This window comes from Vidua macroura, chromosome 4, assembly GCF_024509145.1.
Source record: "Vidua macroura isolate BioBank_ID:100142 chromosome 4, ASM2450914v1, whole genome shotgun sequence".
In the NCBI taxonomy this organism is placed as follows: domain Eukaryota; kingdom Metazoa; phylum Chordata; class Aves; order Passeriformes; family Viduidae; genus Vidua; species Vidua macroura.
Genome location: NC_071574.1, coordinates 7,403,535 through 7,420,576, shown reverse-complemented (window position 1 = coordinate 7,420,576; position 17,042 = coordinate 7,403,535). Strand labels below are relative to the sequence as shown.

The 17,042-nt window shown below is 39.5% G+C and overlaps 1 protein-coding gene across 1 annotated transcript in view; it reads left to right on the top strand.

Annotated features, from left to right (window-relative positions):
- SLC10A7 (solute carrier family 10 member 7) overlaps positions 1 to 17,042 on the top strand; it is a 139,908-nt gene that overhangs the window by 29,558 nt on the left and 93,308 nt on the right. The window contains exon 5 of the mRNA XM_053976328.1: positions 16,302 to 16,340. Coding sequence (XP_053832303.1) covers positions 16,302 to 16,340 — 39 coding nt within the window. The remainder of the gene's footprint in view (positions 1 to 16,301; positions 16,341 to 17,042) is intronic.

The following is a 17,042-nucleotide window of genomic DNA, read 5'->3' as shown; positions in this document are numbered from 1 at the left end:
CAGTCAGCAAATACTAGATGAGTTTACAGAAGTAGAGGCACAGCCATCTTCCTGTGTTTTCAGGCTGGTAAAATTTGTATATTTTGATCACTAGTGCCACTTCAGCAATTTAAGTAAAAAGGTGACTGGATCTGAGGTGATGTGGGAGATTCCAATGCAGTGCAGGAGCAGAGCAAAGCACTGCAGAACTACTTCTCCCTGACATCCCAGCAACTTTTTATGTTGAGAGTTGGAGTTATGAGACACTAGTTGTTATTAAACAAGTACTTGGAGTTTGGCACTGGTGCAATTACTGATATCTTCTGCAAGTGGATTGTCACCTGCTTTCTTGTTCATGTGGCACATTTCTGTACCAGGAAATGTCGTAAGGACCTGTAAAGCAGTTCTTTATTTGGATTTAAAGAAAACTGGCGTTAGAGCAATGCAGGTCCTTGAGTGGACTCAGAAACAGGTGTAAATACCTTACACAAGCGTATTTGACTTGTGTGGCAAAGCCAGGGTGCTACAGGATGTGAGAAGCTGCTGGAAGTGTCTCCTAGACCCGATGAAGCCAATGCCAGCTGGCTCCAAGATGGACTGGCCAAGGCCCATCAGCAGGTTGTGCCTCTGGGATTATGTTGTTAAGAAGGGCCAGAAGTCTCTGCGCAACTGCAGCCAGGAGAGAGGAGTGAGAATATGTGAGAGCAGCAGCCCTGCAGACAGCCAGGCCAGTGAAGAAGGAGGGGCAGGAGGTGCTCCAGGTGCCAGAGCTGAGGTTCCCCTGCAGCCCGTGGTGCAGCCTGTGGTGAGGCAGCTGTACCCCTGCAGCCCATGCAGGACCATGGTGGAGCAGAGATCCACCTGCAGCCCATGGAGAAACCCACACTAGAGCAGGTGGATGCCTGAAGGAAGAGGTGACTCTGGGGCAAGGCTGCACTGGAGCAGGCTCCCGGCAAGACTTTCAGATCCATGGAGAAAGGAGCCCATGCTGCTGCAGGTTTGCTGGCAGGACTTGTGAGGACCCATCCTGGAGCAGCCTGTTTCTGAAGGACTGCACCCATGGAAAAAGACCCATGCTGGGGCAGTTTGTGAAGAACTGCAGCCTGTGAGAAAGACTCATATTGGATACCCTGTGCCAGAGCAGGGGAGAAGAGTGTGAGGAGGCAGAGGCAGTGTGTGATGAACTGACTATAAGCCCTGTTTCTCATCACCCTGCACCTCTGGTGGGGAAGAGGTAGAGCATTTGGGAGTCAAGTTAAGCCCGGAAAGAAAGGAGAGGTGAGGGGAAGGTGTTTTTAGGATTTTATTTTATTTCTTGTTTTCCTACTCTGATTTGATAGGGGAAAAAAAAATTTCTTCCTAAAGTCAGGGTTGTTTTGCCTGTGGCAGTAAATGGATGAGTGATCTCCCCCTGTCCTGATATCAATCCACCACTGTTGTGTTATATTTTCCTCTCCCCTGTCCTGCTGAAGAGGAGAGTGATAAAGTGGCTTTGGTAGGACCCTGGCATCCAGCCAAGGTCAACCCACCACAACAAACTGAATAAATTTGAGTACATTAAGGTGTTACATTGCATGTTAATGAATACTGCTTCATTCTGGGTGCTTCTATTACCACAGAGTCTATGAATTTGAAATAACTTTTGTGAAGGAAAAAACATAGGAAGTCAAGACAAAGCACCATAGAAATCTGTGGGAACAGTGTTCTCTGGTTAGGGCTTTTGGGTATCTAGGGATGACAGGGATGCCCTGCTGGCACAGTTAAGTAGGGATGAAAACAACTGGGTCACTAATATGCTCCTGTCTGGTATTTAAGAATAAAGCCATAGGAACTATGAAAGAGGGAGGGCTCTAGAAGCAGTCAGCAAGTGTTGTAAAAGAAAAGAAAACTGGGGTTGAATTGAAGGGTAAATTATACAGAAAATTAAACCACAACATCTGCATGGAACTAGTAGTTTGTTACTTCAAGGGAATATGTAGGTGTTTTATAGTTATGTCATCAAATGAAATGTATCTGTATATATTTTACTCCATACTGCAGTTGTTATATTTAGTGGTTTTGGGGCTGTTTACTGTTTTAAACAGCCCATGACAACCCAAGATGAATGAGAAACTTAAGCCATAGTTTCCCTTTTTACTTACCTGAGCCATTACAACCTTGGGATGTGTAAAGTCAAATAAAAAAATCACATATTGATGTAATTGAGGCAGGGACATGATCTAAAGCTCATGTAATGAGATAAATAGGAAAATCTTTGTTTCCATTCACAAGTTTATTTCAAGTCTCATGTTCCACTCACAACACTGGAATTCATAGGAAAAATGTGGAATGTAACTAACATGGCAACTTTTTCAAAGGTGTCTGCACATGGCAACATGTGAGTAATCAGAAACAAAAGCTGCTTGGTGACTTGATTATACTCAAATTCTTGGCAGAGAATTCTTGCTGTAGAATATCCAGTTTTCCAGCACGTCAACAACAACTTGGTGTTACTTTAGTTTGTGGAGCTTTTGTTTTCTAATGTGGGGAAGAAAGGAAATTAATTAGAACAAATTCCAGAAAGCCGTGAGTGTTCTTATGATCTCTCGTATTTAAAAACGTCAGCTCCTTTTCCTGGTTTTTGGATGAGCAAAAATTGTTTAGAGGCGTTGAAGGAGAAACGCTGTAGTGAATTTTCCAAGTTCTATTCAGTTTTATGCCAACAATGATGGGAACTGCCTTGTGTGGCAGAAGAGATGATGGAAGGATCAGAAGCTGGTTGACAAAGCCCTTCCTCTCTAAATTGCGGATCCTAAACATCTAAATCAAGTCACAGTAATATATGAGCTTGTGGCTGTGTAAGAAGTCTCCTGTCTATATAAAGTACTTAGCAAAGCCCTAGGTTATCCTGGTGTTTTATTGGTGACCCTGTGACCCAGCATAAATTCAAGGCAAAGGGCTGTTTTAACTGTGCCCCCTTCCCAGCTCAGAGGGGTGTGCTGCTAACAAGTTATGGCTGTGATGGCAGAAAAGAATGTCTGTGTTGGGAAAATTAATTGCTTGTAAGCAAATGTTTTTAAAATGTGACATGGTTTTCATAATGTATGCTTTTTGTTAGTGTTATGTATTCGAGGAATAGTAATAGAGCTTGCCTAAGGATTGCTTTCTAAAATATTTAAATTATATAGCTAATGTTGTTTTCCGTGGTCTTTCTCTGACATCCATTGTGACATGGATTACTATGCTTAACACTTCTCTGTACTGATACTATAACAACCAAGCATTTAAAATAAAAAGCACATTTGCTGCTGAATGTTTCCTTCTTTGAGAGGGCTAGATTAATGAAAATTAATGAGGTTAGGGAAATTTTGCTTCACAAGTGATCAAGTAAATTGGGCTTTGCACAGTCTGCAAAATGTTATTTTAACAAGACTCTATTACATTTCTGTTGTGCCTTCCATTGTTAAGGGTAATTAGAGAATATGTATGTTTTAATGAGAATAAAAAGTTATGTTAGAACCAAAAGCTTTTCTCCTAGTAGTCTCTGAGGTTGTCTTGTATAATATGAGGAAAATACTGGTTTTTACTGGCAAGTGTGTTTATTTTTCTTTTTGTTAAGTACTTTGTACAAGCAGCATATATACTGTAAATAAAGGGTTTTTACAGAATTACACTGAAATACACTGCATAATACGTTTATTTAAGGGCTTTTTTTAAGGGCTTGATAGAGGGTATGTGCAAATTAATATTCTGAGTTGTAGTTTGCTATCGAAAGCATTTGAAATGCGGGAATATTTTTTAGGTGTTAAAAAATGTTAGTTGGGAAGAGTAGTACTATTCTAAGCCTTCTTTAAATTGGATGTTTTCATAGGTCTTGTGTCTGAAATCAGCATTATAGTGATTCTTGGAAATATCTAGTATGTGTGTTTGTACACTGAAATCTTGTTATGGGCTCTGCTCCTTAATCAGTAGCTGTGTCCTGTGGGGTGGCAGGCCTCGTACCAAAGATTGTGAAATAACTTTACTGCCGAAAATCCTCCAGCATTCCAAACCCCAGCAAGAACAAGCGAGCCCACCCTAAACTGGTTTTCTTGGATGGCACGGCACGGAAATAACAAAGACGTGTCTTTGGTTTTTCCTGCTCTTTCTTTCGGGGAAGAATCCAAAGGATAGGTAGGGCTGAAAGTTGCATCTGGAGAGCAGTGCTTTGTATTTGAATTCTTGTTCCAAGGTCTGGATCCTGCCAGCAGCAGCAGTAGGTCCTGTTCCAATCCCTAGAATTTCCAGAAGTTAAAAGGCAGGGAACGAGTCGGCTGGAAGCGGCACGGCAAGGTGCATTCGAATGGAGTGAATAAGGATGTGCAGCAGGCACGTTGAGGCGTGGAAATGTGTCTTCTGTGGGAAGGTAATTGGGATGGGGGCTTGGCAGGAGCTGCGTCGGCCGAGGTGGGGGCGACTGCCACAGGTTGATGGGCAGGTGATCCGGCAGGCTCGGCCGGGCGGCGCAGGAGGGCTGCCTAATATGCTGCGTGCCCTAAGGGCCTGGGGGAACACAGTTGGATTATTATGTTAATGCCTGAGCCTGCTGCCCTCTTCCTATCCCAGCTGGGCTCCCTGTTGTTAGGAACTGCTTTGCTCTGACAGTGGAGTAATATACTTCATGATTGAAAGGGCAAAGGGGCTGGCAAGGAAAGAGAGCAGGCCTGCACAGATATGTAAATGAAGGGGGGAAGGCTGTAGGGGGGTTTGCATGTAGGTGTGGGTAGGAAGTTTATTAGGAAATGAGTAATATAAATCTGCTAATTGAATTGTTATTTACAAGTCCCATTCCCTGATTTGTTTCTTTGTGCGTTACCCACCCTAATGCTGATGTACAGTGAATTCAAAGTGCTTACCAAAGCAGGCACTTAGGTTGATTTATTTGGAACTGCGGTGCTATAATACACTGGTACCAGTGTACAGTGCTGACAATGGTGTATTTTTCAGGACTTTGATTACTGTCTCATGCTCTGCCACTCTATTGCTACACTACAGCTTATAGTGGTGATATGATTCTTTTATGTATTGTAGATAAGTATATCACTCTGCATTTTGTTGATACTTTGAGAGTAGGATATAGATACAGATTACAGGAATACATTTGTTATGGTGTTAGAGCAAATTGAACTTTGATTCAATGAGATGGTGACGATGTTGTGATATTTTTCTGAGGTCTTTCCTGCACTACAATTGACTAAACAGTGACTGGGTTTTAGAATGAATGCATGTGAGAGATGAAAATGTGTTCCACAGACAAATGGGGGGGGGAGGGGGCTTAGTGTTTGTTTGGTTGGGTTTTTTTTTTCCTTGTGATGATACGGTCTTAATGTACTGAGTCTTTCTCTGCCTTTTATCAAGCTTCTATCAGTGGCGAATTGTGATTCAAAATACCAGTCAGGTGGGATTTATAACATCCTTATTTGTCTGTTTTACATCCCAAAGTGCTGATCACTGACTAGTCAAAGAAATTGGTGTTCTCTAAATTGAACTTCTGAAAGTGAAAGCTATTTTTACAAAATGCAGCTAGCGTGTCAGATATAAAGTTGTTTGATAGATGAGGTGCTGCTCGTGGAGCTGGTACTTGGTGTTTGTCAAAGATGCAATTTCTGATTGTTCCTAGTGTATAAGGTGTCTTTTTCTACTCTTCACACATTTGGGTATTCCAGTTCTGCTCCTTATCTTTGTGTTCACATGTATTGCTGCTCTGCCTTGCCCTTAAGAAGGTGTCTGTCTTGGCATGGGAACCTCCTGCTGTGCAGCAAAATTGGCAGCTCACACTTCTGACCTGGCAGCTGTGAATGTTCTCCTTGCACAGTGTTGTCCACATATGCATCTTATGTTACTGAAGTACTGTGTGGTGAAAAAGAACTCTGGATCTAGGTTGCTTCTGCAGACCTAGTGCAGATACAGGGTGTTCTGTGCATGACTGAGAATTTCTGTAGCCCTTGCCTCACTGGGTGCCCATGAATAACCACCACAGAACAGGCAGTAACATTCTGTGTCCTGCTGGAGCCTTTGTATTTAACACAAAACTATTGATTTTCTTTATCGAAGTGTCCTTGGCGTTCTTTGTAGGCAAATCAGAATGTGTTGTACCTGTCTCTACAGCTTATGAGTTAAAGTAAGAAGATAGTTTTCACCACAAAATGGTGAAAAACAAGAGCATTGATGTAAAAGAACTGCTTTCTTGTTGAAGGAGTGTATTTTTCAAAAATTTCCTTTTTGTTTTGTCTTTCACATTGTATCTGCATGTAGTTCTTGAGTAACATCTTTGGGAATACGGAACTCGAGCTACATACTGTCTCAAATTTGGAATGTTTCCATTCTTGTGTGGTTTTATTTATTTTTTTTTCCCCTTCCTCCCCTATTTATGCAATTTAGACTTTGCAGAAATGCTTCCTGATTCTTTCAGGAAGATATTTGTAAATATTTTGTTCCAGGTCAGGTTAACTTTTCAGTTTTGCAAACAAATTATTTTCACGTGGTCCACATTTCTCAGTACAACTTAGGTGTTCCATGTTTCCATTTCTCATGGTAAACTGATCTCCCTGGCTGTGTCTTCTCAGTGCATCCTAAGAATTTGATAACAATGCTGCATTGTGGATCAGCTGGAAAGCTTTGTGTGGCAACAGTTACAGAGGCCATCTTTCACTAGGCATGGGAGAAATTCAGCTGAAAGCAGTAAAATAACAAAATGAAATTATTAAAACAGAAAATATCAAACATGGGGCCAAAAGTAGTGATTCTAAAGTTAGGGGGACCTTAGGGTTAAAACACATGTTTAAATACTGCAGTATCCCTTATGCTGCATATTCCAGTTTTCAGCCAGCTCTGGATATCAATGGAAGATTTGGTGAATGTTGCCACAAAGTGCACGTTCAGTGTGAATGGCAAGTTTTTAACTTTTTGCAGTAAAACAAACAGCCATCACAGCTTTTGGTGATCCTCTGCTCTCCACAGAGCACGAGTAGAATTCTGCACATGAAACTCGTAGGTTTTAGAGTTTTCTCTCCACCTTTTCTTTAGAGAAGTAGTGGTTATATTATAGTAGTCTATATGACCCATTAGAGAGTCAAGTAAATTACCTTAAGGAAGTAATAAAAATATCTTCAATTTAGTTGCTAATGAGTTGCTATGTATTTTGTTTATATGTTTACATAATAAATATATACATATATGAAGGAAAATTTTAAAGAACAGTTTCAGCACCTTTGTAGTTTATGATGTACTCGTGCTGTTTGCTGTGTAGTTGTGAAACTAAGTTCCTGACTAGACTTGATTGGCATTTGAGTATTAATCATTGCACTGCATGGAAGACAAGCCCCTTCTACCCCCTTTGGAATAGAGGATGTAGCAGTCCACTTGAAAAATGGGGGCAACCATCTGAGTAGAATTTAAAGATGTTTTGGGCATGATTCAGAAGAAGGGTGGTGGTAATTACCAATGCTGTAGTTGATTTGTTGTCAGTGAAAAGTAACTTGGACCTTCAGTTCCTGCTGATCCACTGCTGAATTCCTTGGGCATATTTTGGGGATATGTAATATATAAAGATGCACATTTAGGCACTTTCTCACTCTGTGCATGTGTAAGTTGTAGTTATATGAATTGCTAATATAGAGGGTGAAAGTAGCTGAGCAGCATTGCAAAGCATGCAGTTGGATGCATCAAGATTGTTCCTTTTTATCTTTCATGCAGTGGCTGTTATGTTGGTCTGGTGCTTATTGTATGCAACTTTTCCTCCTCTCTCTACCTCTGCCACAATATTGCAGTGTGCAGAGCTTTGGCTAGTTCATAAAAAGGGAATTTCCAGTACCATATAATATTGGCTTATAGTAAAGCCTAACCTTTGGGCTAGGTTAAGGCAAAACAAATTGTTCTTCTTCGAAATATGGACATTTGTTGATGAGAGGACAAATTCTAACACGAGCTCCAGAGTTCAGGATTCATGGATCTGTGCAGAGGGTCACACTTAATTTATATTTTACAAAGCTGCTGTTTCAGCCAGTCTCTCCCCATGCTGTGGCCTTCCTTGCACTACTGTTATGTTTCCTATCTCCTGGCATTACACAAATGCTAGTGAAGCTGTTGCCAGTGGTAGTAGTGACAGGGACTTTCATAACAATGCTATTCTGAGCTGGTTTTGAAGGCATAGCAGTTAAAATGTCTGGTTCTGCTACTAACTGCCCAGAAAGCAATATGAGTGGGATATTTATAGAAGAATACTGGTGCAGGCACAGCCTTACAGTAAATGCAAAGGGCACCTTTTAAAAAGTGGCCTTGTGCTTTCATTTCACTTCAACAGGGAAGCAATACTCTTTGGAGTTGTGGGATGTATTGTTTAACTAGACCTCTAATCATGTTATGGATGGTGTGTCTCCAGGAGAATCAGGGGACAAGACCTTTAAGTGTTTTTATCACAGCTTAAGATCTCAGAAAATGTGAACTTAAATAAAAGTATGTTCAGGAGGTTGTTATTGCTCTGTATCCTTTTGAGGATACCTTCTATAGTATTTTTTTTTTTTAGAGAGAAAGTCTCTTACAGTTATGAAGTGTTTGGCCATAAGAGAGGAACAGGTTGGCAGTACTTATTTACCACTGTTCAGCTGAGCCTCCTTTATTAAATCATTGTTCAGCAATCTGTTTGTCCTGATGTGAGACCCAGTGTCTTCACTGCTAAGGTGATAAACCTGAAGTCCCTAAGAAATGCATGATGTGCATAAGACTTGTGGGTAATTTTGATACCAGAGTGACAGTGACTGGTTAAATTCTTAACTTTTTGCCCTCTAACCACATTTCATTGGCCAAATGTATGGCAGCTAAGGCTTACACTTCACAATATGTGAGTACAAGAGAGAAGTTACCTTGTTTTTCCCTGATTAGAAAAATGATGGAAATGGGCTTTCCATTTGGGGAAAAATACATACAAAAAGTTTGGCTAGATGCCTTTCTAGGAACTAAGAGCTTTCTGGTGTGTCAGAGCCACGTGAAGTTTGTGGAGGATTAAGTCAGATGCTGGAGCATGGTGTTTATGCACATGTGTATTTGGTATGAGAAAGCCTGTGTTGTAATGAGCCTGTCAGCTTTAAATCATTGCTTGTGCCAATGTTTACACTGGCACTGGACAGTCATCTCAATGTTTGCATTTGCAATTTTTAAGTAGAAGAGGAAAAAAAGAGAAACTGCCTCTGTTTATTCATGTTGGCATTCAAAAGTCCACTGTAGGTGCTCAGGTCGCTGCCCCGCCAGGGTGTGTGACGTAGGAGCCAACAGTGGAAGGCACTGTGTCTTACGAGAGTGATTTTGTGTTTTGAGCTGCAGCTGACAGGAGGATGGGAAAATTAAATTAGATCTTCAGGGTACTGCTGGGCTTGGGGTATGACTGTCACACAAGACGAGGTGAGAGTATTGGTGGCTGTCTCTACTTACAGCCCTTCTCGCTGTCGAAAGGAAGAGGATCACAGTTGCTAGAAAAGGAAGACTCCCTTAACCCTGGCAACCTGAATAGACAAGGCTTTGTGTGTTGCCTACATTTGTGTTTCTGAATATGGCCTAGATGGCTTTTTTTATTGCTTTTCTTGTGAACATCACACCAGTTTTGTTTGCCACACAGCCGCAGGATCATCTGGTGTGTGTAAATCTTTGCCATTTAGGATAAAGCAAAGAAACTATGAACAAAGTGACAGCATTGTACAGCTGATGGCATGGGCTAGTCAGGCATGAAGCCTGTCATCTCTTCTGTACCTGAGGAGACCAAGTCTTGGTTCTTTCATTGTGAAAATGGACATTCCAGCTCCTGACAGAGGTTCTTTCCTCCTGGCTTCATTCATGTGATCTTTCTGATGACAAAAGTCTTTATTTTCATTGAGCTCAGTTATACAAGTAATCTCAAGTAAAATGAGATACAGTAGTGTTGCTTTCCAACCTTTGCTAAACATGGATTTTCTGTTACTCATCCATATATTAGAATTGGTGGGAATTTGCAGAGTGACATATAAATATTCCTGAGACCTGAATGATTAATGTTTGCCATTTGAATTGTTAGCAAATGTTTACATTCTGGCTTTACTCTCAAAAAAAAAAAAAAAAAAAAAAAGCAAAAAAAAAACCCCAAAAAACCCCAACACCTCTCCTGGCTCTGGCTTTTAGTCTTTCTTCACCTCCTCCTGCCTCTGAGTGAGAAATACCATGCTGGCACTCCAGAGTGCCCTTGAGTCATCCCAGTTGCTGTCAGTAGAGACAAGTTAGCAATTCTAACAAAAATATGGTGAGCAGGATAGTTTTCTTTATCTGCCTCAGTATTGCTAAAATTATTGGTGAAACAGAGAAATCCTTCAATGGGAAGAACCACATAACTTATTAAGTGTGTCCAAAAAGCTTTCCTTTTAACAGATGTTTTTGTATTTGTGAATATTAGTTACCAAAAGATGGTGATGGATATGAGGAACTACAAAAATTGGGGAATGAAAGACTGATTTTCAACAGAAACAACTTTGCTGGTAAGAGGCAATAACTCTGCCAGCAGAGGCCCCAGCCTGCTTCCATGCTGTTTCTGTGTTCTGCTTGTGGCAGAATGCCACGCCTGCCTGAAGCAGCACCAACTTCTACTCAAGTGATGGCAACCTCTGGCAGCCTGGAACAGAGGGCTCAGCGCTGTGTTTTAGAGAGCAACATTTTCTGGATTATGTTCCCCTGCTGAAATGCAAAGAAACAACAGATTAGTTATTCTGTTTTCGTTTTCTGGTGCCTTTTCAATGTTGTTTCCATAGGACTGATGGTTATTGAAGACGGTTGAAATAAAACAATGTTTTCATGTTGTCAGCACAGCTCTAGGGGCGGGTTGGGGATTAGGTGATATCTTTGCTATTTTTTCCCAGTCAGCAAATTGTGTTGGACCACAGGGGACGTGGCAATGGATAAATACATAATCCCCTCTGTACTTCAGGGCTTTTTTTTGTTGGTATACTGGTTGGTAGGTGTGGTATTTATGTGTGTGTATTTTGGATTCTCTGGATTTTTTGATTTATTTTTTTTAATAAGAGCATAAGGTTGTGTACATTTCCCCTCTACTAAAATAATTAGTATAATTTGGTATTTTTATAAGAGACTTTTTGAACATCAGCACACTTTTTTTTGGAAGATTTCTTTGGACTCAACATTTAGTTGATATCAAAGTTTTGTGGGTTTAGTTTGTTTTATTTTGTGGGGATTTTGTGTTTTTCATATGTTGTGTGTTTGTGTGGTTGTTGGTTTGGGGGTTTTGTGTGCTTTTTGTTTTGTTGTAAATGTAATACAGCTGTTGTGGTGCCCTATCTCATATACAGCACATGGGCTGGAGTCATGTGTAAGATGTATTCTCCAGCTTCTGCTGAATTCAGTATGGAGTCTGCGTATATCAGAGTCAAATCTAGACCCTATTTGTTTCCCAGAAATGATGCTGGAGTGTTAAAAAGACATGTGCTTTGCCTTGGAGGGGGCAACTGGGCTTCTGGAGATTTGGTTGAGCAGTTAACACTGCCTCTTTCATTTTTGCCATGCTGGAGCAGAATTTTTATATGCATTTTAACAGTTATTTAAGAGTCCCCATATACTTAGAAAGGAATCTGAATATATGTGCCTTTTTTAAAGCTGCATCATAACTAGGTTATTCCATCAATACAGTAGAAGGACTGGGAGCTGCAGTTGGAACAATATGTAAAAATACAGCTTGTAAAAGATTTCCTTTATTAACTGTCATCATCCACAGAATATATGTTCAAATAAACGTTGTGTAATAACTAAATTTGAGATTAATAGGCCCCTTAAGAAATAGCGAAGTCATTCAGGATAGTCAGTGAAAAATAGCCTGTAAGACTGTAACATGCACATATTGTCCTGCTTACATGCTCTCTCTGGTGTCGTTCCCATTTATCAATGTCGGCAGGCTCTGTTCTCATTAAAACACTCTTGCACAAAAGCAACTTAATTTTCTTAAGAGAAGAGGACACCTGATTCAATTTAGTGCTCAAAACCAGGAACTTGAATATATATTTTTTTTCCTGTCTGAACTCAGATGAATAGTTATGAACAGCAACACAGATTAAACCTTATTAGGTATATTTATATTCTGTTTGCAGTAACAGTGCTGTGGCAAATAGCTTTCTACAGAGATGTAACGTCTTGTTATTGGAAACAGCAGTTAAGACATGAGCTGTGGTAACACTTACATGAGATTTTATTTTTAAATAGGAGATTGAAGGAGTTGTTTAAAGGGACTCTGCCAACTCATTCAAGTTACTTCTAACATCCTGCCTTCTTCCACCTTTTTGAACTACACTGATCTTTTTGGGTAGATAAAATTTCCTTTTCTGTCCTGTTTGGTCAAATAATTTCCATCACTTTCTTCAGTCTTTCTCTCGCTCTCTTTTTTCTTTTTTTTCCTTTCTTCTTTTGTCAAATAGGAGACATGGTTGTATTAAATTTTGTAATAATAGTATGGATGCTGTAAAATGTTACACTACCATATTGTGTTCTCTGTCCTCTACTGCATAATCCTGCACTAGAACTGTGAGAGTCCGTGTCTCTCCCCAGTTCTTTTCTGCTCTTCTGGGTTTTTCTTTCTTCTTCACTGTGCCTTCTGTGTTAAATAGGATAATTAGTCTTGTGCTGATACTTGAGCTGTATATCCCACTAGTGTGTGGTACATCCCCCAGGTGCTCAGGTTTTAACTGCAGGAAATTGCAGACAGACACAGAACAGCTCTGTGTGATGCCCAGGCTGCTTCCTTCCAGGATGTTCTGGGGCTGTTCGGTTTCATTACTCTGCATCTGTGGCCTTGACCCTGGAATGTCCTTTCCTCAGAGCAGGGATGACTTGGGGCCAGACAGGTCCTGGTGTCCATAGCATGTGCTGGCCCAGCTGTGGGGTGCCTGGGGGTAAGTGTAGGCTTAAATACAGCTTGGAAGGTTGTCTCCCTAAAGGCTGCCAAATGGCACTCGAGAATCAAATGTTTTTGTATTGAAGCACTATACACATATTGGTGAGAAAATCTCTTACCTTTTTCTCTGAGGTCCACGTACAAAGCTGTGAGGCACTGCTCTTTCCCTGTGCTCTGCAGTAAAGTTCCAGTTCAGCTGTGCATAACAACTTCTTTGAAATACTGCTGATAATGATGATATGTTGCTGTTTGACCCAGGTGTTCCAAATGTGGCCAGGGTGTCTTTTCCTGTTGTTTAATGTAGTCTGGCTACTTTATTATCAAAACATTATCTAGTCTAATAAATTCCAAGATAGTTTAGCTTGGTACCAAAACCAAGGCAATGGAACAAAGTTCAGAATGCCAGACAGGTGTCCTTCTAAGGTGGCCTGGTCACTTGTCATTTGGCATTCTCCTTGGAAATGTAGACCCTCAGCATTGCCTCAAGGCCAGTGCCATGCAGAGTTGACTGAAATTGTACCTGCCCAATAATAAGTGAATTTGTTGTTTAATGGAGCTAATATGTACAATTGTTAACGCAAGTGATGCTGTCCATGCTCTTGTATGGACAACATCACTGGCAGTGACTTTCAGTCATGTCTCTTGTGTTGATGCAAGTGTAGAAAACTTGTCTAGTTGTTGATTCTGCTGCTTTTGAATGCAGTCTAACCTTACATTTCAATACATGGCTGTGCACTTACCTTTTGAAAGGACTTCACCATGGATTTTATAGAGAGCTCTCCCCTCATACTAATGGTCAATGCAGTGAATGGTTTGCAAACACATGCAAATATGAACTTGGAGTATTATAAAGACATCCAAATGTTTTCGTGTTTTATTGTTTCATTTAAGCTGGCTGCAGACAGTCTGATATCTGTCGAAGCACAAAAAGGGCAAACACTAAAAAAAGTGATGCAATATCAATGACTAATAAATGTTTCAAATAGAAAATGAAGAGTCTGGCTGTATCATGTGTCAGCACTAATGTTTATTTGCATCATCCCTCTAAGGATTTCAGAGTGCTTTTTAAGGAATGAATTAATTTTGACAATGCCCTGTGAGGTATGTGTCCCTTTGATAGAAGGGAGTTGGAAGCACAAAAATGTTTAAATTTACAGGGTTATGCTACTAGGTATGTTTAATTACAAATTGGAGCAGTTGATTCAGTTTACTACTAGTTTGTTTAAACTGAACCAGAATCACAAATATAAGCCCCAGGTTTGTGAGTATGAGAAGAAATTAGTTCTAAGTTTGTTTTGCAGGGGAAATGTTTCAAAAAAAATGCAGATAGAGTAATTGGCATATGTAAATCCTCCCTCACTGAGGCAAATAATCTGGATGATTGTATCTTAATATGCAGTCTTCCTGTTCTGTTTTTTTTTTCCCTCCTCTTCTTTTGCCCTTTAATGAGTGTTTAATCATATGCTCTGGATAATTTCTGACACTTCAGAGAAAGGGAGTTAAAAATTGTAAACTAGGATACTCCAGAACTGGTTGTGAATTATGACTTTTGCACATGAGTGGCTAAACATCTGAAGCATAAAATTTGTCCAGGATAGTTTTAGTCCCTGTTACGTGCTTGAGATTATTTTAAAAATCCAGATATCTTCCAGATGGATCAGGAATTAATAAAAGCAGTTTGATAATGGGCAAAATACCACCATCTAGTATCTCTCCTTTATACCTTTCCAGATACAGAATTTCTCCTGGAAGTGGAATTGCAACCTGTTTTAAGTAAAATAATGTGATGTCTCTAGATGATCCCCAAAACAGGATTGGTAGCCATGTTCTAGGTTTGTGTGGATGAGTATAGTGTGTCTTTATCTTGCTACATGAAAGTGTCAGTTGCACAGCTTCAAATGCAAGTAGAAAATCCTGATTTAATTGACACTTGTTGAAGAATTGTTTATACTACTCACGCTTCCTTTCAGCTATGATCTCCGGCAAGAGAAGCTATTTGGACTTGTGCCTCCTTATTTTTTTTTTTTAATGTTCAAAAAAGAAATGCTGATGAGAAAGAGGTGTTAAAATATGTTACTGTAGTTTACAACTGTCAACTATAATGTTTTATTTAGCTGTATCTATTCAGATACTCCCTCCACAACACAGAGTGCCATATGCCATTGTCCCTGTTAGTGAGTAAGTCAGCAAGGGTTTCCCAGTCTGCATTTGTTTTTCTATTTGGGCCACTGAGGAGCTGTAGTCCAGTGCCATCTTTTATTGATAGGGCCAGCAGAGGAGGAATCTAATGAAATTATCAAAGCTTTGAATTAATTATGAACTTGAATAAGAAAGCTAAGCTCTCTAGAGCCAAGGATCTCATTACCCATTCATTTTCATTGCATCCTCTTATGGAGCAGAAGGCAGGTTCAGCTACTGCTCCTACCCTGATTTTGGACTTTATTCAAACTTGCTCAACTCACTAACAGCCTCTTGTTATTAATCTGTGGCTGAAAGTGTCCAGGGTGATTAATTTGACTCTAAATCGGCACATAAATGGTAGATTTCCCTCCTCCCTTTCCTCTTACCTTTGCTGTGTGGCTTCTCATCGTCAGACTGGCTGCCATACAGGAGTTTCTGTTCTTTCTTGGTAATTGGGGAAAGCTATGCAAGACTCAAGTTTTAACTTCCTGGGATTTAATGAGTTCATATTAAGAAATAATACTGCTATCTTATATTTCCTGGATATTTAGGTAAGCACAAACACTTAAGTCATTATCAAAATTGTTTATTTTCTTATTTTAAAAGACTATGGAGTGAAAAGTAATGACATTTTGGACTCAGAAGTATGGGGTCGTTGTGGGATTTTTTTTTTTTAATTGGGTTTTTTGTTAGTCCTATTTTAAATTTGTCAATCTACAGGAAATTCTCTCTGTCAATACTTTATTATGATGAACTATTAAAGCAGTTTATTTACCAGATTAATATTTCATTGAAATTTTTAAAGTGTATGAAAAGGCAGTATTTTAGTTAAATCAGGTAATGTTTATTTTAATTAATAGGGCAGTATATGAAAATGTTCCTGGCGAATTAGAGCATGAGTAGTGAGACCAAGCTTCTGTTTAATAGTCTTAGTTCTTGTGGATATTCCTCTTCAGTCTATTGGCAAAAATTTTCTTCTCCTTCTGCTTTTGTCCGTTTCAGCACATTATTTATGAATACATAAACCAGAATTCATCAGTCTTCATAAGTTACAGGCAACTGGCAATTTTTTAAGCAGTGGCTAACTAATGGTCTCTGTGTATGTGTGTATTTGGAGACTCTAATAGCTTGGTGTGTGGGGGAAGGACATTTTGTTCTTGCACTGTAGCTATTGTGCCATTGATGATATTTATCCTTTTTTTCTCTCTAGGCAGCTGCTATATTTAATTCTGCTTTTGGAAGTTTTTTGGTAAGTAACACAGTATTTATAGCAAGTGCTTTAATAGTCTTATTTTTAACAGTATCATTGGTGTGTTTGTATTTTTTCACATCATTGTTGGTGGAATTTTGCCATTCAGATGGCAAGATTCTGAATAATCTTTCAGTTTATGTCACCATGCCCTTAAATATGGATATTGCAATTTCTTTTCTTTTTGTTAAACTCTTGAGAAAGGTAGTGAATAAATTGTCTTTGCTCATAGTAAATTAATAATGTGTAAACACATCTTAATTTTCTCCTTAATGGGTTAACCGAATCTATTATTATGCAGATGTTTCAGACATGGGCATCAATATATTGATTTTTCTAATAAGGCCCATCAAATACTCATTATTTTCTATCAAGAGGCCATGGATTTTGAAAAGAAAACATGACCCAGCTGATCAGAGAGTAGATGCTAATTTACTCAGTGACTTGTCATTTGTTTAGCATATTTTACTGTCAGTGAAGCCACTCGATGTCTCTGAGGAACACACTAAAATAGCTAGATATGGGAAAGCAATCAATCCAGCTGGAAATATAACTGTTTCTTTAAAAAGCAAAAGCAGTATTTGTGGTCCTGATGGTCTACAAGCATTTGGAAAGGACAGGGTAAAGAACACTAAATATATGTATGAAGAAAGGAAGAATAGATTTCTTTTACTGATATGTTGTTTAGAGAGATATTAATGA